Raw genomic sequence first — 21929 nt, 5'->3', positions numbered from 1 at the left:
GAGAGTGAGTTAGATCCATGAAGCGTGACAACACCAAGCCCAAGAGGAGGCTGCACGGACCGTGCAGAACTCACCTTCTGCAGGGTCACGGTGTACTGCTCCCATATCAGCTCCTCCATGCCTGGGCCCTGTGTGGAGACGGACAGAGTCAACCCGAGTAAACACCAAACACCCCAATGCCAGAAATAAACACACTGACACTGATACACACACATACACAAAAGTAAAGAAAATTGGTGTCAGTCACAAAAGTGAAAAGTGACAAGGGACTGAACCCATATCAGTGTGGTCACACAGCCTGTCTCTTTCACACTTCATGCCCACCATGGAATGTAACTGGACTTCGGACCCAGGGGTCCCATGATTGTCCATAGTGAGGCCCCCAAATTGGGGGCTGGTGACAATTTGAATCCAAACCTACAAGCACCCCATTTTAATAACACACCGGCAGATAATTACCTTTAAGACCTCTATGTTCATAGTTCTCCTACACTAAGCTGCAAGGCATAATTTAAACAGAGCACCCTTATTTGTAATTACAAAGAAGCCATTAATAAGCCCAAAAGGAAGGTGCTAATTTGGCAACAGAGACACAACCCTGTCTACTGTGGGATTGCAATCTGACTCAGAACCACTTATCATTAAGTTCCAGCTTCACTTTAAAAACAGCAAACACACACAAACCACCACCCCATAATAGATACTAAGATAAAGAAAATTATAAACCGCTTTGTGGAAAGGCAGGTTCAAAACCCACCCATTAGAGCTGCTGGGCTAAGTGCTGCTTAGCAGGGCGGGCCCCGAGTGACACACACAAGGTAAACTGATCCTCCTAGACCTGTGGCACCATCAGAGGATGGCTCATACAGAAAAGAGACACCCTGCGCTTCCGTCCTTTATCGGGGAGCCTGGTTAGGGCAGCAGAGCCGGTGCCTGCAGCAGACAGACCTTTCTTACTGGAGAAGGCACCCGGGAACGCTGAGAACAGATGGTGGACAGCAGCACCAAGAGCTGGAAGCTGCCGGAAGTGCCCTGGACTGATGGAGGTCCTCTCCAGCCCCTGCATAGCATGTTAACATTGGAGACCTCGGTGCTTAACAGCCTTTTCCTGCCTTGTGAATGTTCCATAGTTGTATTGTCCGACATGGACATTCCTAACCTCATGGGGCCATGTGATCAGAGAACTGAATGTCTAATTTCATTTAATTTTAATTAGTTAAAAATTTTAAAGGGCCAGTGTTAACCATACTAATGACTTAAGTGGTTTCTTTTTTCTTTTTCTTTTTTTTTCCTCCCCTGGTAGCCTTGGCTGTCTTAGACTCGCTTTGTAGACAAGGCTGGCCTCAAACTCACAGAGTTCTGCCTGCCTCTGCCTCCCTGAGTGCTGGGATTAGAGGCGTGCACCACCACCACGCGGCCTTAACTGATTATTAATGCTTTACTGTTATAATATATCAGAAGACTCAGGTCAGTTCCCAGCAGCTCACAACTATCTATAACCCCAGTTGCAGGGCGTGCAACACTCTCTTCTGACCTCCTGAGGCACCAGGCACACATAAAGTACACACAAGCCAAATACTCATGCCATGTAAAACAAATCTTTACAAAAAATATATACTAGAGTGAACATCTTCTCACTCCACCCCCGTTTAGCGACGCGTGGATTGAAAGGCACAGACCTCTCTAACCTCGTGTGAATGGACGCCCAGCATTGTCCTGAAGCCTCAGTGGGGTGGGGCCTCCTCCACAGACAGCCCCAGAGTGAGAGGCGCTGAAGGCACTGGGGTTGAGCATCAGGTGGTACTCCTAATGACCATGGCTTCAGAAAACAGGAGAGAATGTTTAAACAAAAAAACTCCAGGAGCTTCAAATAGCCTCATTCCTAGACTGTATGTTCCAGCATCTTGCATGAGGCTGTCAAGATGGCTCGGTGGATTAGAGCACTTGCTGCCACATGGTGGCTCCAGGTCCAGGGGAACACTGGTGCCCTCTTTTGACCTCCAGCACAGGGGACACACGTGGCACACATAGGTAACACGGATGAAACAATCATACACATAAAATAAACTTAGCATCTTGTACTGTGTTACCACAGAAGCGGAGTTGCTGGCATTCTCTGCACTGGTTTCTCTGATTTAGATTAATATGAGACATGTTGCAGACATTTCTTTCAATTCCAAGTTACATTTTATTAAACTCCTCTCAAACAGTCCACCAATGGCTGGCAACAAAAAAAATCAGAGACGGAATAAGCACATCACCTTAGGGCCTAAGAAGACACCCACCAACCTCTCCTTTTTGTGGAATTCACATTTATACCTGGCAAAGACCATTGCCTGGTAACTGACATTAAAATCCACTAGGGGGCACAGTAATACTGAAACTAAAAGAACCAATTGGTTCTTAACCAAATACAGTATTTCAAAACTAATTGAGAAGAAATTTTGAAATGGGCTTTTAATGGGTATACTAAAAGCTCTCACAAGAACCAAGGTTATATTCACAAATAGCAAAGGAAAAAAGGAAAGAGATGTTACAATTAACAGTCAACAGTCCATGCGTATCAACACAAAATGTGCCCCAGGATAACAAGCTTATTACAGGACAGCCAGGAGTGGTCAGAATCTTTGACTCCTCTACCAGGAAAGAATGAAACCCAGCAACCACCCTACCCTGAGGCCGCTTGGCCTCAGCTCCAGCCAGGCCCCATACTTTAATCACTGCGGATTCTCACACCCATCCCTTGGCAATGAAACTTGTCACTAGGAAGAAAGACTCGGGCCAGGAAAAACCAACAAGATGGGATACTTGGAGCATCTCCTGAGCGGCCCTGACCGGAGGAGTGGGAACCTCATAAAGGGGTGATGTAACCCATTCTCACGGGGGTGTAGATGCAAATCTCATCTGCCCTGTTTGCAGTGGAGCCTTGGAAGGGCCAGTATGGTCTGCAGATGCCCCAAGACGAGCTACCAAGCCACACTGCATTAAGCACCTTCTCTCCCTGCTGCAGCAGCAACAGACGTGTGTTGCAGAGCTGAAGAAGGCTCAGCGGAATACAAGCACCAGATGGCAGAGCAGAAGTGAGACATCCAGCTGCCGAAGGAGTAAGTACAATCTGCACAATCTGTGGTGTCAACTCCAACCTCCTTCCAGGCTGTCATCAAGCACTCCCAGGGGCAGAGTGGCTGCCCAGCTTCTATGGTCAACACTATGACTGAAAATACCCACAGTCACAGCTGGCCTCCAGGGTCCAGCCACACTAGAGATGAGCCACACGAACCAGCGCTACGGTGAGAACTACATGAACAACAAGTGCATCCCAGGCAGGCAGGCTGCTGCAGTGATGGCCTGTGAGACTCAGGAATCAGGGCTTGTTATGACAGTCACACACAGTGCTGGGATACAGGAGAGGGTCACCGGCTATCAGAAAGAGGTGGAATGGCAAACCCCATCACACGGCCGCTGAGCCCTGAGTTCTACCCTTTACCCTTGTCCACAGCTGAACCGTAGACACCCTGCTTCTCTGGCATGAAGAACCCTGGGGCAGCTGACCCTCCTCATCCTTAGGGTATATATTCGAAACTCCAGGTAGATGCCTGTGGCCTCAGACAGCACAAGATCCTAAAGAGAGTGTTTCTTGCTGCCCACCCATAGAGCATGTACATAATAAAATGTACTTTCTTCTTTTTTTTTTGTTTTTTGAAACGGGGTTTTTCTGTGTAGCCTTGGCTGTTCTAGACTTGCTTTATAGATGATGCTGGCCTCGAACTCACAGCAATAAACCTGCCTCTGCCTCCCAGAGTGTTGGGATTACAGGCATGCATGACCATGCGTGGCTTGTGATTTCTAAATAAAGGAAACAGTGATTACGACTACTAATAATCATATGGGACTATTTTTAAAATATACAATGATAATCAAAACGGTATCCTGAAAAGATTAATCAAAACTTATTTCTTTCTTGAATTTCCCATCACACACTTTCAGACACTAGACTTAATTGAAACCACAGAAAACCAAACACACAAGAGTGTAAATTCCAGGTACAAACATGACCATTTCAAACATGACTGTTTAAATTTTAACCACTGAAGGTAGAAGTGGCTCAATGGCTAAAGCACTTGCCACAGAAATTCAGGAGCTATGCTGGGACCCACAGAACCCGCATACGGCCAGATGTGGTAGTGTGTGTGCATAATCCCAGAACTCCTAAGCAGGAGGCAGAGACAAGAAAACTCCCAGAGGCTCATGGGACAGCGAACTTGGTGTGTGCAGCAATCACAAGAGACCGTACCTCAGGCAAGGTGAAAGGTGAAGACTGATACCTAAGACTGCCCTCTGATCTTCAGGGGCACCCTGTGGCACACACAGGCAAGCATACACGTTGGCAAAAATTAAGATAAATATAATTTAGCCAACCAAAAACACGAGAACGTTTCTTACTAAGTGGACAGAAAACAGAAGAAAGATACGTGGCAGGCTGTGGTCTGGCAGCTCCTGGTAGACACCCAGGCATGACTCATTAAGGGGGCAGTCAATGGACATACAGGTTATCCCTCGCCAAGACACAGCGCCACCAACAAGAGGCCCACAGGGCCCTCCCCCTGCCTCCCAATCTCCAGCTGCCTCCCTTCCCACTTCCACCTTCAACAAGCCGTTAAGTGATAATCCTGTTGTCAATGGTTTTGTTTATGTATTTGTTTAATTCTCAGTGGGTAGATAATCCACAAAAATTAGGTGGACTCACTTGGTTTGGGTAACAGTGTAAGTTTGGGGTTATTTTGCCCTTAAACTGAAATCTAAACTGTTCACAGCTTCTAAACACATACTGCAAGGCTGGGTGAGATAAAAAATCTTGCTTTAGATAATCCTCCAAATAGATCATTAACTACTGTCAGGGACAGTAACTACACATGGGTTGGCCAAGGCACGACGGGATGTGGAGGAAATGCAATGGGCACAAAGAAGTAAAAAAAAAAAAAAATTGGTCTTAAAATTTTTTTTAGGGGCTGGAGAGATGGCTCAGAGGCTAATAACACTGGCTGTTCTTCTAAAGGTCCTGAGTTCAATTCCCAGCAACCACATGGTGGCTCACACCCACCCATGAGACCTAGTGCCCTCCTCTGGCATGCAGGTGTGCATGCAGACAGAACACTGTATACATAATAAACAAATAAAGATATATTTTAAAAAGAAAAGGAAAAAAAGCAAATTAAAAGAAAATTTAAAAACTTTATCACTATTATTGTGGTAGGCGAAGAATGCAACCGCCACTTTATAGCCACTACTCGTCTGAGCGTGGCTTAGAGCTGAGAAGCGACATGTTAAGTAGCCCAACAACCTTGAGTTGCCCAAGCAAACACAATTAACCCATCAACTCTGGAAGACGACCATACAGAGAGAGAACCAGGAAGAAATAAAAACACCTTCAACTGAGGAAAGGCTTCCTACCTCCTTCTCTCCTTCCTCGCACCCTAGGCCAGACTCATACTCCATATCTGCTCCATCACCAAAACAGTCTGGCTCCAAAATTCACTAATACTTATTCCCGATCAAAACTGCCACTATAGCCAGGTGCGGCAGCACATGCCTTTAGTCCCAGCACTCAGGAGGCAGAGACATAGATCTCTATGAGTTTGAAGCTAGCCTGGTCTATACAGTGAGGTATAGGCCAGCCAGGGCTTCCTAGAGAGACCCTGTCTCACACAAACAAACAAACATCCCACAATACACATGCTTTCCACTAGATAAGAAGAAAACAGTTCTGTTTTAAAACAGCAGTGTCTGGAGGAGGCATCTGCTGTTTTAAGAGCTGGACTCTGACCCCAGCAAAACCTACAGAATTGTGATCCTCGGCACACAAGTTTCCAAGCCCATGGTCAGTTAGTTTTTCTTTTTCCCAACCCACATTTTGTAGTCACAGGCTAACTTGACATCAATAATAGTTTTCAAGCTGGGTTGACGGAGGATAGTTATTTCTACCAGAAGCCATGAAGACTTGAAGAAAGCACATTGGGCTCACAGTGCTTCTAGAATAAAGGTGTGGTTTTAGCTAAAAGCCCATGTAATCGACCTCCTCTAGGCTGGGTCTTACTCATCTGTGAGTCTCTGGGGCCTCACAGAGTAATGGGGCCTCTGAAAGAAAACAGGTCTTAAAAACACTGATGTACAGGGCTGGAGAAATGGCTCAGTGGTTAAGAGGACTGGCTCCTCTTCCAAAGGTCCTGAGTTCAATTCCCAGCAACTGCATGGTGCCTCACCACCATCTAAAATGAGATCTTTAATGCCCTCTTCTGGCATGGAGGTGTATATGAAGATAGAGCATTCATATACATAAAATAAATAAATCTTTAAAAAATTATTGATATATCAGCCAGGTAGTAGTGGCACATGCTTTGAATTCCAGCAACTCAGGAGGCAGAGGCAGGTCAATCTCTTAATTCAAGGTTCTCCTGGTTCCAGGACAGCCAGGGTTGCACAAAGAGATCCTGTCTCAAAAAACAAAGAAATATTGGTGTATCATTTTTACACGATTCCCTCATGGTAAAAATTACTCCTGTGCAGGGCACAGTGCCACACACCTATAATCCCAGTCAGGGAGACAGAGACTGGCAGATCTCTGTGAGTTCAAGGCCAGCCTTGAAGGTAAGTTCAGGGCAGCCAAGGCTACCCAGAGAAACCCTGTCTTGAAAAACCAAAATAAATAAATAAATAAAAACACTCCTGTATTCATTCAGGAGTAACACTTACACTCATAGAAAACAACAAGGAATATGCAACTTTTTGACACTGAGACACAGCACTATCATTTACAAAGTGCATACCTGAATACTGCACAACTGAGTTACCAAAAACAGTAACAGTAAATCAAAATAGATCTCCTGACGTGGGCTGGGGACATGCTCAGTTGGTAGATTATGTGCCTAGGTTCCATTCCAGTACCACATAAATGTGGGTGTGTGCCCTGTGTCTGTCATCCTGGGCTACAAAGTAAGTTTGAGGCCCTCCTGAGACACTGAGATGGGGTGTGGGTTGGGATCCTATATTCCATATGTTTACCATTGACAGGCTGCATTCACAGGCACCCTGGGCTGAAGCTTCATGTGAATGCAGAGCTTCTCCCCCACTTCCTTCCAGCCTGAGGGAGAGACCTAGAGGTTGGTGGAATCAAGATAACCTGCAGGTTTCAAATGGATCTGGGCTCATATTCCTTCCTCTGTAACACATATCAGGTAAGTGTTTACGATTTCTGGGCCTCGGTTTCCTAGCCTATAAAAGCCGTAACTTCTCCTTCCCAACTGTCTGGGAGAATTCAGTGGGGTCTAATGTGCAGCCTACCATTACTAAGCCCGAGACCTCCTGCGCCAGCTTCACCAGCAAAAACATGAAACCAAATGCAGTGTGAGAGCGCGCACCAAGCACGAACAGCACCTCACCCTGTCTGCCACCTATCTGATGAGACATCTTATACAGCCTTCCGGCCAAGGCTTGGAAGCTGAGCTGAAAAGAACCTGTCCCTAGTGATCACCACAGCATCCGAGGAAACCAGGACACGGACCTGGAGCTATCTGCAAGCTTCACTCAGGAGCACTTTAGATTTGTCACTCCAGAGATGTAAGTTCAAATAGTCACTGAGCCTTCAGCAAGGTGCCACTTAAGAAGTGGGGAGAAGGGTGGTTCTAGGGGGAGAATGGATCAAGTTGTATGCCATGAACAGATGCATTCATCTGTCAATTTATTTTTAATATTTTAAAAATTATTTTTTAATGTGCATTGGTGATTTGCCTGCATGGATGTCTGTGTGAAAGTGCCAATCCCCTGAAACTGGAGTTACAGACGGTTGTGAGCTGCCTGCCATCTGGGTTCAGTTCCCAATATCAACATAGCAGCTCACAGTCACAACCACCTGTATCTTCAGTTCCAGGGGATCCAATGCCCTCTTCTGACTTCCACAGACTCTTGGACACATGTTTATACATAAACATGTACTCGGGCACAAACATATACACAAGAAAATATACTTTTAGCAACTCTCTGATCTTCCGATTATATACACACATCTCAAGAGACACTTACATTTATGCTTTTGAGAACATTTTGTTATCTACCATCTGAAAGCTAGTTAAAAATCAACGTCTCACCAAGCAAGGGGCTTCCGTGGTTTATACTGTGAATACTAGCCAGGTGGGAACACTCGAGACTGAGGGACAGTCGGGGAGGACAGGTTCCCAGGCTATTACAAGTCAATCCATAAATCACTGGGAACCGTCAGGAAGGATATGCTACTGCTGTTTTCTTAGGACAGTTCATTGCTGGGACATGATCCAATTAGACCAGCCCTGACATTTATTCTTCAAATCATACTCCAGACACATTGCAGGTGACAGTGCCATGGTGACTCAGAGCTGGGAGACTCCCACACACAGTCAGTGCTCTTAGTTAATGAGCCATCCATCTCTCCGGCCATCTTTCCAGTCCCAGGGCTGAATCTGAACCCATGCTGGATGGATGTTCTTGTGCTCTCTCCCATCCAGAGGCCAGCGAGTCTTCCCCGTGCTCCACAGATGACAGTGAGTCCTCTATGCTGAGGGGGTGGAGCACAAGCATGACCTGCTATGTCTTCTGGACAAGTCAACCATAAACAACACTTAGAAACTTGGCAATGCCAAAGCTAAATTTATTTTTAACCCAATTCTGTTTGGCCACATGTTTCCAGTAGAAAAGCCCAGTGAGACGTTTATCTTTGAACTAGATGCCTAGTTCCCAAAAGAAAGCAAGTTGCAAGAACTGAAGGGGAGAGAATCTTAGCCACCTTCCTTAAGTTCCTGACTTTTGTCCAGTGAATACCAGTCGACCCCAGAATTTGACTTGATTTAAAAATAAATAGGATAAAAATAAATACTGTATTACACAAAAAAACATAAAGCATCAGGGCAAATCCCTCTTCAAGTTGTAATACTAAGCCTAAATATTTATAGATATCTAGGTCAACACACACATACATACACAGAATGGGGGAGGGGGAGCTAAAGAGGTAGCACACCAGTAGAGTCCATGCATGAAGCCTTGGGCCTCATCCCCAGCAAAAATAAATAAAATAAACATGTTTTAATCTGCCAAATGGGGAGGGGTGCAGAGGGGAGTGAATTAGGTCACTACCCGAAGGCTCCCTCCAGCTCCATTTTCTAGTCTCCACACACTGAGACCCTTTGTTCATTGTTTCAGGCACTGTAAACTGTTTGGACATCCATTGTGAGCTCTGGCTGACTCAAAGTCTGGAGACGGGGCAGAGAGAGAGAGAGCGAGAGAGAGAGAGAGAGAGAGAGAGAGAATAAATATGGGATTCTGTCAATATAGTTCTGGCACTTTCAAATCCACACAAGCTCTGCAAATACCCAGCTCCAGCTAACCCCAGGGCTGGAGCAAAGTTTGATGTCCTGTGAGTCTCACTGCACTTAGATGTCTATTCTTCAGGCATAACTTCCAGTTTCTCGAAGAAGCAGTACTGTGGACAAAAGCATCAAAAGTTATTCGGTGAATCACATGGCCACTGTCTCCAGCAAACCTTGAATGAATAGAGAGTAAGGGTACAGAAGGCTAGAGTGGTAGAGAAGATAATCTGAATGAAGGAGAAAACTTCACCAATATTCCAAAGTTAGGGGGAAAAAAATAAATGTGTCAGGTTTTCTTTTCTCCAAGAGTGAAAGAGAACATTGTCAAAGGGACTAAAGACTTTAAAGCTTACATTTTATAAAACCTACATTTTGTAAAACAAGTTCAAATGACTGAGGTCACTACTGGCAAAGTTTTTGATAAGACTATTCTGTCATGAGATCTGAAGCACAAGCTGGGATAAATATGTCATCTCCCTCCAGTTCATCTGACAAAAACCAAAAGAAGTTAAAGATGGGTGTAGCCCATTATAATAAGTCACATTTATATACTACCTTGTGCTGATACCAGCAAATGAAAAGGGCTTCAAAGACAATGTACTCACTGGGACTGATAAGTTATTCATCAAAGACTTAAGTTAATAGAATTGAGAAGCCATCTTCTACTTCTTCATTAACCTGTAAACCTGAAAATCAATTATATCTTTGGTTTCATTCAATAGCCTGGAATTGTTAGGCAGCCCAGATTAACCTCAAGGTCTCAATTTTCCCGCCGTAGCTTTCCCAAGTGCCAGTACTACAGACTTGACACCACAACTATCTGGTTTTCTTTCCTTTTTCAATTCTGAGGATGAACCCAGGGCCTCCACACCTGAGCAACAGCCTCAAGCCTTCCAGTTCTAACTTCTCAGGCTTATTCCTCCTATAGAAAAGTATCCAGCGCAGGAAGTGTGGCACATGCCTGGAGTCCCAATACTGATCCTGAGACCAGCCTAGGCGAGCAACATAATGTGAGGGGAGGCAGGGAGCAGAGCTCAATCACAGAATGTAGCCCCTTCCAAAGGCAGGATGCCTTATGAAGAAGGTCGCTGCTACAGATCACCTGGACTGTATCAGGTGACTGTAAAGTCAAAGGACAGACTTGGGAGCACACGAACAGGAAGTCTAGTGCTCCTCCAAAATGATGATGGAAATAAGAGATGACAGCCACTCCCACTGACTGAGTACCTCATAGCAATCGAAGAGGCAGCCAGGCCCTTCTGGCACAGAGCCATTTTACCAGAAGCTAAACACCTCCAAATCCCTGGCTGAGGAACCTCAGCTGGCAAGAGGCGCACATGTGGACAATTTGAAAGCATGAAGGACAGCAGAAGTGGTCCAGCATTCCTCTTTCCTGCAACAGTAGCAGCATGCTGATTTCCCACCTCCTGCCCCTTACCAGCCTCAGAGCTGCCAAATCTGAGGCGGTGACAGTTCTTGGGAGCCTTCATCTTAGCGACAACAGCACCTTCCTGAAGCCTGGGACACAAATCTGGTAATGGGACTTTAGTTTTGGGGGGACACCCAATATTCTGCATTAAGTCTCTCTCTCCCAGAAATCATCAGAAGGACAAATTTTCCTGACTAAACCCTGACTCACAGGATATACATACAATGCCTGGTTTACAGCTAGAGGCAAAGATTGGACACAATAAAACAGTAAACTGCTTGAGATCAAGGAAAGAAGTAGCAAGACAAAATTCATGGTCAGAGTTACTGGCTGACACTTAATCATCCCTAATTCACAACACAAGACTTCTAATACTCGGGATTCACACAAGAGAAATATGTATATATGGCCAATATAATTTTCAAAACAGCTTTAATTTATAATAGCAAATATTTTTCAAGTCCAACAAAAGAATAAAATATTGAATGTGCATTCACATGGATGATGTTGAATATGAATATAAATATAATGGAATGATGTTAAGTGTGCACACATATGGGATCATGCTGAGTGTGCAAACACATGGAATGATGCTGAGTGTGCACAGACATAGAATGTTACTGAGCAACAAAAGATGAGTTTCACACAACAACACAGATGGTTGTCATAGAGAGTCTTTGGAAAGAAGTAAGACACAAATACTGACTTGGTTTGTAAAAGCCTTCTTCAGGTCACCAAAACCTGCCCACAGAGAAGAGAATCAAGCAAGATTCCCTTGGTGGGGCCAGTTCCATGGTGACAGAAAATGTCCATCTTTCTATCCAAATAAATGACTTAATGGAATCCTGTGTCCACACGGCACAATACAGAACAAGTACTAACTGATTTGCATATTTAAAAATATTAAGTTTAATATATTTCACCATTTAAAAGGCTCAATTTTAGCAACAAAACACCAAATAAAAACATAAAAAAAAATCATAAAACCCTTCCTCTGAAATTTAAACATAAATCTGTATATAAATTATACTTCAACAAACACCATAAACAGCACAAGAAGAAAATGTCTGTAGGATGACTATGCAGACCATAGAAGGCATATCTTTCCTGGATTCTTCTGTTTCTTTGGGAAAATCTTTCTGTATGGAAACATTCCAGACACACTCTTTTAAACTCCAGTTCTTAAGAAAGCTGACATCATCTTTTCTTCCCCTTTCCAACCCAATACCAAACTGGGCATTTCAGCAGGGTATCCAACTAACATTCTTCCCAGACCTTAGATTAAAATCTTCATTTAGTGGTGGTGCACGCCTTTAACCCCTGCACTTGAGAGGCAGAAGCAGGAAGATCTATGTTCTACAGAGTTCCAGGACAGGGCTACACAGGAAAACTGCCTCAGAAAACAAAGCAAGAACCTTCCCTTAGCTTGGAGGTAAAGCACTTGCCTAACAGGAACAAGGGCCCTGGGCTTTTCCCCAGCAGCCCAAAAAGTAAAGAAAATAAATCCTGAGCTAGGCCATGTGCAACTCCGGACCACCTAGGGGCCTCTCACTTTCCACGAGCCTCTAGCTGCCGGCTTGCCCTGGTAACAATTGTAACATCAGGAGGTAAAGAAACAAAAGTTTTCAGTTCCGTACCTGGGATATTTCAGGGAGTGTCTAAGAGGCCACAAATCTCTCTCTCCTCTTAAAACTCAACCCAGACACAAACCAGAGCAGCCTGGGGCTGGGGAAGTGCTTCCCCAGGGCCATCCTAGAGCACTCAGACCTGCTTGACTTGAGGCAGAAGCTACAGCGAGCAGCACTTTCGGAGTCGGTGATTGAGGAAGTCCTGCTCCCAAGCCTCAAGCAGGAGTCTGGTCTCTGGCCTGGCTGGAAGCAGACCAGAAAAGATTCCCAGCTGCCGTCTGCAGCCCCTTCCCTCCCGGCAAAAGTTCACTCTGAGGAAAAGTGGAGGCCAGAAGACAAGGGTGTGGGAGGCTCCCTGCACGCAGCTTCGCCTGGAAAGGGTGGAGGAAAGAATCAAGTCGGATTCTCAAGAAGCCCTTCAGGAAGACTGCAGTGGGGCGGCTGGAGAGGTGGCTCGGCAGGAAGGTATGCGGACTGCTTGAGTAGAGAACCCAAGTTCAGAACGCACTGCAGGCAGCTCTCAGCTGCCTGTAATTCCCGCTCCAGGCAGATCTAACGTCCCTGGCCTCACATGGGTACCTAATTCGTGTGCATATACCCCAGCACACACACACATAATTAAAATTAAGACGAAATCTTGGGGCTAGAGAAGGCTGGCTCGGTGTTTAAGAGTGCTTCCTGTTCATCCAGAGGAGCGGAGTTCAGTTCCCAGCACTCCTACCAGGTGCGTCACACTGGCCTGTTACTCAGCTCCTGGCAATCTGACATCCTCTTCCGGGCTCCAGAGGCACCCACATACACGTGTGTGTGCACACATACACATTAAAAATAAATCAAGCTCTTTTTTTATATAATAGGGCTGAAAAGACTGCTCAGTGGCTAGGAGCACTTGCTGCTGTTACAGAGAACCTGGCCTCAAATTTTCCAGCACCCACATGGCAGCTCATAACTGAAAGGGCTCTGGTCAGCTTGAGTGTGGTGAGCAAAGGAGAGCAAGGCTCTGGCATGCTCTGCTCTTCTTCCCATGCCCTCTGCCTCACTAAAAACTGTTAAGATTACATTCCTATGTTCCTATGGCTAGCCCCCAACGTCTATTCCTTTAGTTGGCCTTTATTTCCTCCTCCTAAGGCTGACTGCCAAGGTGGAGCTACCAAAGTATTGAAGCCGGGTAATCAAAGCAATTGAAGCCCCCTTTGGCTCACCTAATTAACATGCCCAACTAAAATTAAACACCTCATCCTAACACCGGGTTTCCCCTTTTACCTTTATAAACCACTATGTGCCTACGTATTACGCCTGTGTCCATTCTGAGACAAACACCCTTTCCCTGCCCCTTTTCTCCCTCTCCCTTCCTCACTCATCCTCCATCTATATCTCGTCTTTGTCCCTAATCCCTACCCCTTTGTCCCTCTGGGGCAAAGAAATCTCCTTTGTACTAAGAACTTGGTCCTGGGGGTCCTGAGCTGATACTTTTCCTTTTAACACTTGTCTTTGTCTGTACACTGGGCATGGCACTACACACTTCTAATCCCAGCACCCCAGAACTGGAGTCAGGAGGATCTCTGTGAATTTGAAGCCAGTCTGGTCTACACAGTGAGCTCCAGGATACAGCCAGAACTACATACAGAGACCCTGTCTCATTAGGAAGTCTCTAACTCCAGTTCCAAGGGATGTAGCATTCTCTTCTGGCCTCTTCAGAGAGTCCCAGACACGAACATATAATACATAGACATACAAGAAGGCAACCCCCCCATACATATAAAGCAGAAATTAATTTCAGGGAAAAAAATTGAAATAGAATCAGGAAAACAGAGGAGAAGGTAGATGCTACTGGCTTGAGGAGAGAAAAGAATCTTGTGGCTCTGTGCTAGTACATTATTCAAGCTGCAACTTAATAACAGAGCTTTCCATTGCCTGGGAGTTAAGCAACTACCAAGCCCTCTGGGAAGTTTGCCTTTAAACAATATACTTTTTAAAATGTCTTTCTGAAAAAAATCCAATGGATCTCTTTTTAAAAGAAAAAAATAAGACCGTAAATTCACACACACACACACACACACACGCACGCATGCACGCACGCGCGCGCGCGCGCGCGCGCACACAGCTTTTCAGCAAGTAATCTGAAGTTCCTCCAGGCACAATTCTACAACTAATTCTACAATTTTTTTTTTTTTTCATAAGACCTTGTTGCTCACAAACTATCATCCACTCACTACCTAAATACAAGGAATTCTCTCTCCTAAATTCTCCACTAGTCTGATTCATACCAGCTCATGCCTTGGAAGTTCATAGTGACTATGACTGATGCCCTGCCCCGAAAGCCCTTGGGCCTGCCACTCTGACTCACACAAGGGCAGGGCTCACAGCTAAATGGGAAGTGACTGACGGTCTGTATCGGAGGTGATGAGGGCTGGAGTAAACAGGGGCAGGTGCACACCAGCCAATCCCCAACAGAGGAGCAGCTGACTCCACACTGAAGAGGGCTGAGGAAGCCTGCTCCTTCGGAACTGAGCTCACCGGGAAGTCCTTTAGTTTTGCTAAGAAACTCCCTTGAATGATCTCGTCATTCTGCTCAGCTGGATTCTCCAGAGACTTCTGAGTGGCGGGTAACTTTCTGGGGGGGATGGGGAGAGGATACCTGAATGACTCTTCCAGGCTGAAGCTCCACCCACCCAGGTTCGCAGGTGCGGTTGCTGTCCTTGTAAGGCAAAAAGAAGAGGCTGAACTAGAGCCGAAGCTTCCCTCAGTACTCAGGATTGCCTCTCAGCTTGTGTAAACAAATTACTGCAGTCGGACATTAAAGCAAGCTGAGGCCGCCTGACAAATTTATTTTTCCTTCCCCCTAAGAACAAAGGCCCTGGAAGCTCCAGGCCCTAGAAGGACCAACCTAGAAAGCGTTATCTCCCTGTTTTGCAACAGTCTCCTGAGAGATGAAAAAAAAATATTCCATCCAGCAGGAATGCTCCTTAGGCAGGGAGGTAAACAAGAGCTTCAAGAACTCACCGAAACTGACCAGATTCACTTAGGCCTGCCACAGTAAGCCGAGCCCAGCTGCAAAGAAGACTCTCGGGCAAGAAGCGCTGCTTGGAAGACATTTAGAGCAACTGCGGTAGCGGCAAGGGTGCTTCAGGCCGCTGAGCTGCCTGCAGACTGTCCACTGTGCTCCAGGTTCCCAGCTTCTGTGCGCTGTCATCCCTACTGGGGTGAGCGTCAGTGATACAGTTGTCTTGGAGTCATTTCAGCTCCTATAGGTAAATCCTCACCCTGTAAGTTACCCCAATGAAACTCACTTGTTCAGCAAGCTGGACTTTGGTGGTATCCATACCACTAAACGTCCGGCTGTCAATGGGTTCCCAATCTGGGGTGAGTAGACAGTGTGTTTTGTCTACCCAGGAAAAATGTTTGTCACACAACACCTTGTGCACCGTCAACTCAAAGGACTACAGTTTCTGTAACACTATCAAAGCTTTCTCTACTATACTGGCAAAAATGTAACTGGACTTTAGTCATCAGTAACTAGTATAGTCTAAAACCTGTTACAACCAGGGCTGGAGAAATGGCTCTGAGGTTAAGAACACTGGCTGTTCTTCCAAAGGTCCTGAGTTCAGTTCCCAGCAACCACACGGTGGCTCATAACCATCTGTAGTGGGATTTGATGGCCTCTTCTGGCATGCAGGCACACAGGCAGGCAGAACACTGTATAAATAATAAAGAAAATATTTTTTTAAAAAAACCTGTTACAACCAACAAAAACCACAAACCTGGTCCAGACAGGTGTCTCTGCAGTTAAGCTCACTGGTTGTCTTTGCAGAAGACCAAGGTTTGGTTCCAAGGACTTACTTCTCAGCTCCCCATCACCCGTGACACCCCCTTCTGGCGTCCAAGGGTGGCACCATATACATGCAGGCGTGATAATAAAATAATCTTAGTTTTAATAAGTACCTGGCCCAGCAGGTACTTAGCATATTTCCGGCCCAGGGTTCCACCCCCAGCTCCCTGAAACAACAAATGGGATGGGAGGCATTCGTTCACAGACGAATTTCACCACATTTTCACCATTACTATATTTACTGCTCCTTCATACAGAACAGGAGGAAGAGAAACGTAAACAGAAGCCACACCCATGAAAGTCTAGTTAGGCTAAACATTAGTCTGACGCTCAAATGAGCGTATCACAATATATCCCACCGTGGAATGATGCCGGCCTGCATTGTATTAAAGACCTAACTTTAACCATTTGGCAGGTGTACTCAACAAATATGCATGCTGATGTGAAATGACTAAATACAAGTCACTAGGCAAAAGCTGTAGGGCAAACGGCATCACAGGCTCAGGAGAGAAGACCCGTGAGTCAGTGTCTCCTCTTCATCTTTATTCACGTCAACATGTATCTCAACTGTTCTTTTTAGTCAAAGCTTGTTTTCTACCTCGAGCTTTTTAGTTCCTGCCACATTCCTGTTTGAGTCTTTTTTTACAGCTCAGTATATGCACCAGAAGTATAGAAATGGGTTCCACCCCCATTTCATTACCTAAAAATAAATTCATTAACTAAAAATAAAAATTCCTCCATTCAACACATTTTTGAAAGACTCTGAGAAGTTAAAAACCGTTATGTGGCAAGCTGCTTGGTGGTCTGCATTCTTCAGGCCCCACTTGAAAACAAAGCGATATTCCCCAGAAGAGCCAAAGGACCTCCTCCTTCTCACTCCACTTTATCACAAAAGAATGAACAGCATTTGCCATCCAACATTTGGCCATGCAACACCTACTTGTAGAAAGCAGAGAAAGGAAGAGAGTCAGGCCTGATGTTAGAAGAGCCTCAGAGACACACGGTGGGCAAACACAAACAAAAGAATTGCAGAGCATGCTCAAGACAGAATCCATGCTGTTCAACAATTCCAGGCTCCCAGGAAGATTCTGCATGTGCGGCTCCCAAGGGTGTGGTGGAACTACACTTAGAGTTCTCCAGAACTAAGTCACATGTGTTTTACACAGTTCTGCCCACCTCTCAGATAGCAAAAGCAGCCCTCACACTCAGTTCTTACAATCTGCTACTACCTACCGTGAAAAGGTCACAATTGATCTCAATACAAATGCAGTTTTAGCTAGCAATTGTTTTTGCTTCACCCTAAGCTAGCCAATCTTGACATATATGGAACTGGTGGCTGGCTTTGCTGTTTATTCCTCACATGATATTAAAGTGTAAGAACTGAAAAACGGAGCTTCGGGCCAGCAACACCACTGCCCAAATGCAAGCTGACCTCCTGGTGCTCCGGAAATTAATTGCCAAACTCTACGAAGCACATGTCTAAATCAAGTGGGGGGTGGGGTGGGGGGAAGAGCAGAATTCCAACTCACAGCTCTCAGGACACAAAACACCACAAGGCTACCTGACTGCTTTCCTGGGTACCATCTCAAATTAGCACCAGTCATTACAATAACAGATATTGGACAGAGTTCCTTTTAAAGCTTATTAAAGCTAACACCTCCTTGGACCTTCACAAATGTTGCAGGTGTATGGAGGACTGCTACTAAAAATGAATGAATGAATGAATGAATGAATGAATGAATGAATGAATGAATGAAGGGAGGGAGGGAGGGAGGGAGGGAGAGAGGGAGGGAGGAAGGGAGGGATCATCACAAAATTTCCTGTGCTGGTTCAGAGGCCATTAAATGGTTTTCTACTCTTAAACCAAGTGCATGTGAACTCTGATGTGCTAAACTCACCAAGCTGGTGTTGGGTTGGGCCCTGACTCTTGAACTTAGGATCCAGAGACTCCCAAATGGACTGGCTAACATGCTCATTTGCTTCCCTCCACCCAAGACTGGGAAAACCAGGATAGCACCCTGCCAGAAATCATCTTTACCTCTCAACATCAAGGCTGCTGGGCACAGGTCACTTGGAGCAGAAGCTTTTGCATCCCTGATGGTTGCTGCGGATCTAACGAATGAGGCGTTTTATTGGGACACAGCTCTCAATTGAGATAAATCTTTAATATGGCCAGGCTGCTTAATGGGATTTGTTTTAGGGACTAGGCAAGGAATTCCCTGATGGCTAATATCTTGGGAGGCACTGAAAGGTTGGGTGGTCATTGGTCCTTCCCAATCCCACAGCTGCCCCACGGCACCCACACCTCAATGCCCAAGCAAACCGAAATGTCCTTTTGAAACAACTACTATTGAACAAGAGCTAAAGGTGGACTAAAGTGACCCCACCTAGTTTCAATCTGTCTCCTTAAAAAGATAAACTCCCAAGGATCAAAAATTTTGTGAAAAGAAAATTAGTGGGAGGAATCTTTCCCAAGCACTCAGAGGTATTCAAAAAGCACTCACCACTCACACTGGAGGTAGCCAGTTAGCTGTGATCTGTCGTCAGTGTACAAGGAACTAGATCAAGGGTTAAGTAAATTTAGGCAGAAGTCACTGCAAATGAATTCCCCAGATACACTGATGAATCTGGTCTTACTTCTAAGCAAACCTCAGAAATGGTACCATTCATTGGGAAGGGAGACGAGTAGAGTGTTTACTATGAGAGCAGCTCACAGGTCTGTTAGGAGACCCAAACTATTAATCAGTACATTAGGAGTTCCTGTGATCCACCTTGCCAAAGCTCTGTAGTTGGCATCTAAGGCCTTCCAAAGGGAGTTAGTTGTACAACCCCTTCCATGTCTCAGATTTTTCATTTTTCAACTATCTGGCACTTCCTACCTATACTTCTAGACCTCACCTCCCTTATCAACCCCAAATCCTTCACACTAAAATGCTGGGACCAATGACCACTGTGACCCTAACAACACCCAGTGAGCACACTGTGAGGTAGATTCCTTCCCAGCCGTCCTCCATCTCGGCTGACATCAGGAAGTGTGTGCCCACATGCTTGTCCCCCGAAAGAATCCCCAAAGGGATGCAGAGAAGACAATCCCACCCTTTGTTGCATTTCTGAATAGCAGAGTGCATCTGTGTCACACACGCCCTCTCCTAGTGCCAGGAATCATTTAAAGCCAGATCTGTCTACAGCAGGCCACCATTCTGGTGTTCATGCTGGTGTTACTAGACCCCTGCAAGCAAAAAAAAAAAAAAAAAGCAGTCTTGGTCAAGTCTGTATCTTCTCAACCTGACTAGCACTAAGTAGGTGCTCATTAAATGCTAGCTCAGTGGTACTGAAAAGCTGCAGCTGGGGTGACAGCTCAAAAATATGCTTGTGGCCCTCTGTTCAATCCCAGAACTACATACCCACAAAAACAATCTCTCTCTCTCTCTCTCTCTGTCTGTCTCTGTCTCTGTCTCTGTCTCTCTCTCTCTCTCTCTCTCACACACACACACACACACACACACACACACACACACATGACTGTACCAGATTTTCAAAAAGAAAAATCCTTTTATAAATCTTTACAAGAAGCTCTGTTTGGGGAGAAGGCCTGAAAAGCCACTGTTACCTTGGCTAAAGCCCCCTCCCCTTATCTCATCTCCCCAAGAACAGCACCCTGCCATACTTCTAAACGGCACTGTTGGTGCCATTTATTCCTTGCACATTTCCTTACAAAACATTGGATGAAACACAGGACTTTTACTTATCATTGCATTCCCCACCCCGAAGCGGCATTACTCAAGAAAATTTACTGAATTAGCTAATACACCCTTATCCTAAGCAGGACAGTAAATGGCACTTTAGAACAAATGCAATTACTTCCTACTACCTTCTCAGCTAAAACTGCCTTCTTCCCGGGTGACCCTGACAGCCCGCTCTCCTGGGCAGAAATCAGGATGGGCCTGATTTCTATAAGGGCTTGTGGGCACAGCCAGCACAGACCACCTAGGAAGCTGTGGAGGTGTGCTGGGATTCCACAGTGGAGGCAGGGAGTGAGCAGAGCAGGGCAGTTTCTGGGAGGGGATGACTCCTCACTGGGAACCTCAGGGAAGCCACAACCATTATTACACAGGTCAGACAGTCGCCGGAGAAGCAACTCAGCCTGAGAACTAAAAAGGAAAATAGAAGGGGGGAGTGGGGGGTGGCTGTATTCCATTACTGAGTCCTGGCAGGTTCCCTCCCGAGTTCTTCACATTTCAAGAATGTGAACAGGCCTGAGGTCGAACCCCCTGATTATTTATACCTTAAAATAAACTACCGTGTAAAAAGCGGAAACTTAACAAATGGAGATATAAAATAAAAGGCACTGATGACAGGTAAGATACTACCAGAATCCAAACCATTCATCACTCCTCTCTGGGGCTTCTTCCAAAAGCCCGTCTCTATTCCCTCCTGCAAAATAAGCTGTACCGCGGGGGCAGCTGACTGGAAAGGAGAGTGAGGGTCTGGATACCAACGAGTTCTCCGTCCCTCTCAGTACACGGCTAGAACCTCTGCACACACACAAGCGTCCAGCCGGCGACCCCAGGCACAGAAAGTCTTGGGAGCCGACGGGGCGCTGGGCTCCACGCTTTCCCCTCACTTGCGATCTCATCTGAAAGCCAAGTGACTTCGGAGAGGCCGCGAGCCACCAGCGTCGTCCCAGCAGTCCTCCCCGCGCTAAGGACCCCTGCTTAACCACAACCCGAAGAGACCGAGCCCGGGGGGACGGTGGGGAGCCGCTGGCCGCCCCGGCCCGGGGGCAAAACTTACGCGCAGCCAGCCCGACAGCTCCCGCCGCGGTGGGAACCCGCGGTCTCCCCGCACCGGCATCTCGCGCGCGCCTCCCGCACGTCCTGCTCGCCGCGGCCCCGAACTACACAAGCTGCAGCAGCGGCGGCGGCGGCGGCGGCGCCCCGTCCGCCACCTAGGGGAGCCTCCCCTTTGTCCCTCCTCCCGCGGCGCAGCCGGCCCGCCCCGCGCCTAGCTGCGCCCACGCCGGCCGCCCGGCCGGGGAGACTCCGGCGGCCGCTACCACCCCCGCCGCCGGGGGCGGGGGGGACGCGTGCTCTCGGGCGCCACTCCCGAGGCCCCGCGGCGACCAGCGTCCCGCGCTCCGGTTCCTGGCCGCCGGAGGACGACCCGGGGCGGCGGGAGGCCCCCGAGCTCGCGCGTCCCGCCCGCACCCCCGCCCCGCTGGCCGGATGGTTCGCTCCGCCGCGCGCTTAGGAGCCGGCGGGTCCGGCCGAGCGCGCGCCCGGGAGGAGCGCGGCGCGTCGGCGAGGCTGGCCCGCGTCCGCCGATGCCCGGGAGGTCGCGCGGCGTCCCGAGGAACGCTTTCCGGAGAGCATCGTGGGGTTTCCCACGGGCAGCGCTGGCGCGCTCTTCCAGAGAACAACCGGGGAAACCCCGCCGGGCCAGGCCAGCACAGACAAGGGTGTTACACCCCAAATTTCCCTGCTCCACCGCTGACCTAGATTCCAAGGGTCCAGAGGTGTTCGGATTAAGTAGTAAAGCGGGATTTTTAAAGGGCAGCGTCGGCCAGGCTTAGGAGACTGAAATCCCTCTTTGTCGCTGGCGCTAGCGTATAAAAGACGATGGGTCGCAAAGCTGACCCGACGGGATTCATT

General features: G+C 46.9%; 1 protein-coding gene across 1 annotated transcript in view; it reads right to left on the bottom strand.

Annotated features, from left to right (window-relative positions):
• Tjp2 (tight junction protein 2) overlaps window positions 1-21215 on the bottom strand; it is a gene marked incomplete in the record, with an annotated part of 55131 nt that extends 33916 nt beyond the window's left edge. The window contains 2 exon segments of the mRNA XM_055613792.1: window positions 75-128; window positions 21073-21215. Of these exon segments, the coding sequence (XP_055469767.1) occupies window positions 75-128; window positions 21073-21132 (114 nt within the window).
• Window positions 21216-21929: the final 714 nt, after the last annotated feature.

Source organism: Psammomys obesus, unplaced genomic scaffold, assembly GCF_907164565.1.
Source record: "Psammomys obesus unplaced genomic scaffold, mPsaObe1.curated_primary_1811, whole genome shotgun sequence".
Taxonomy (NCBI): Eukaryota; Metazoa; Chordata; class Mammalia; order Rodentia; family Muridae; genus Psammomys; species Psammomys obesus.
Note: the sequence above shows the minus strand (reverse complement) of the source record. Positions and strands in the feature narration are given on the sequence as shown.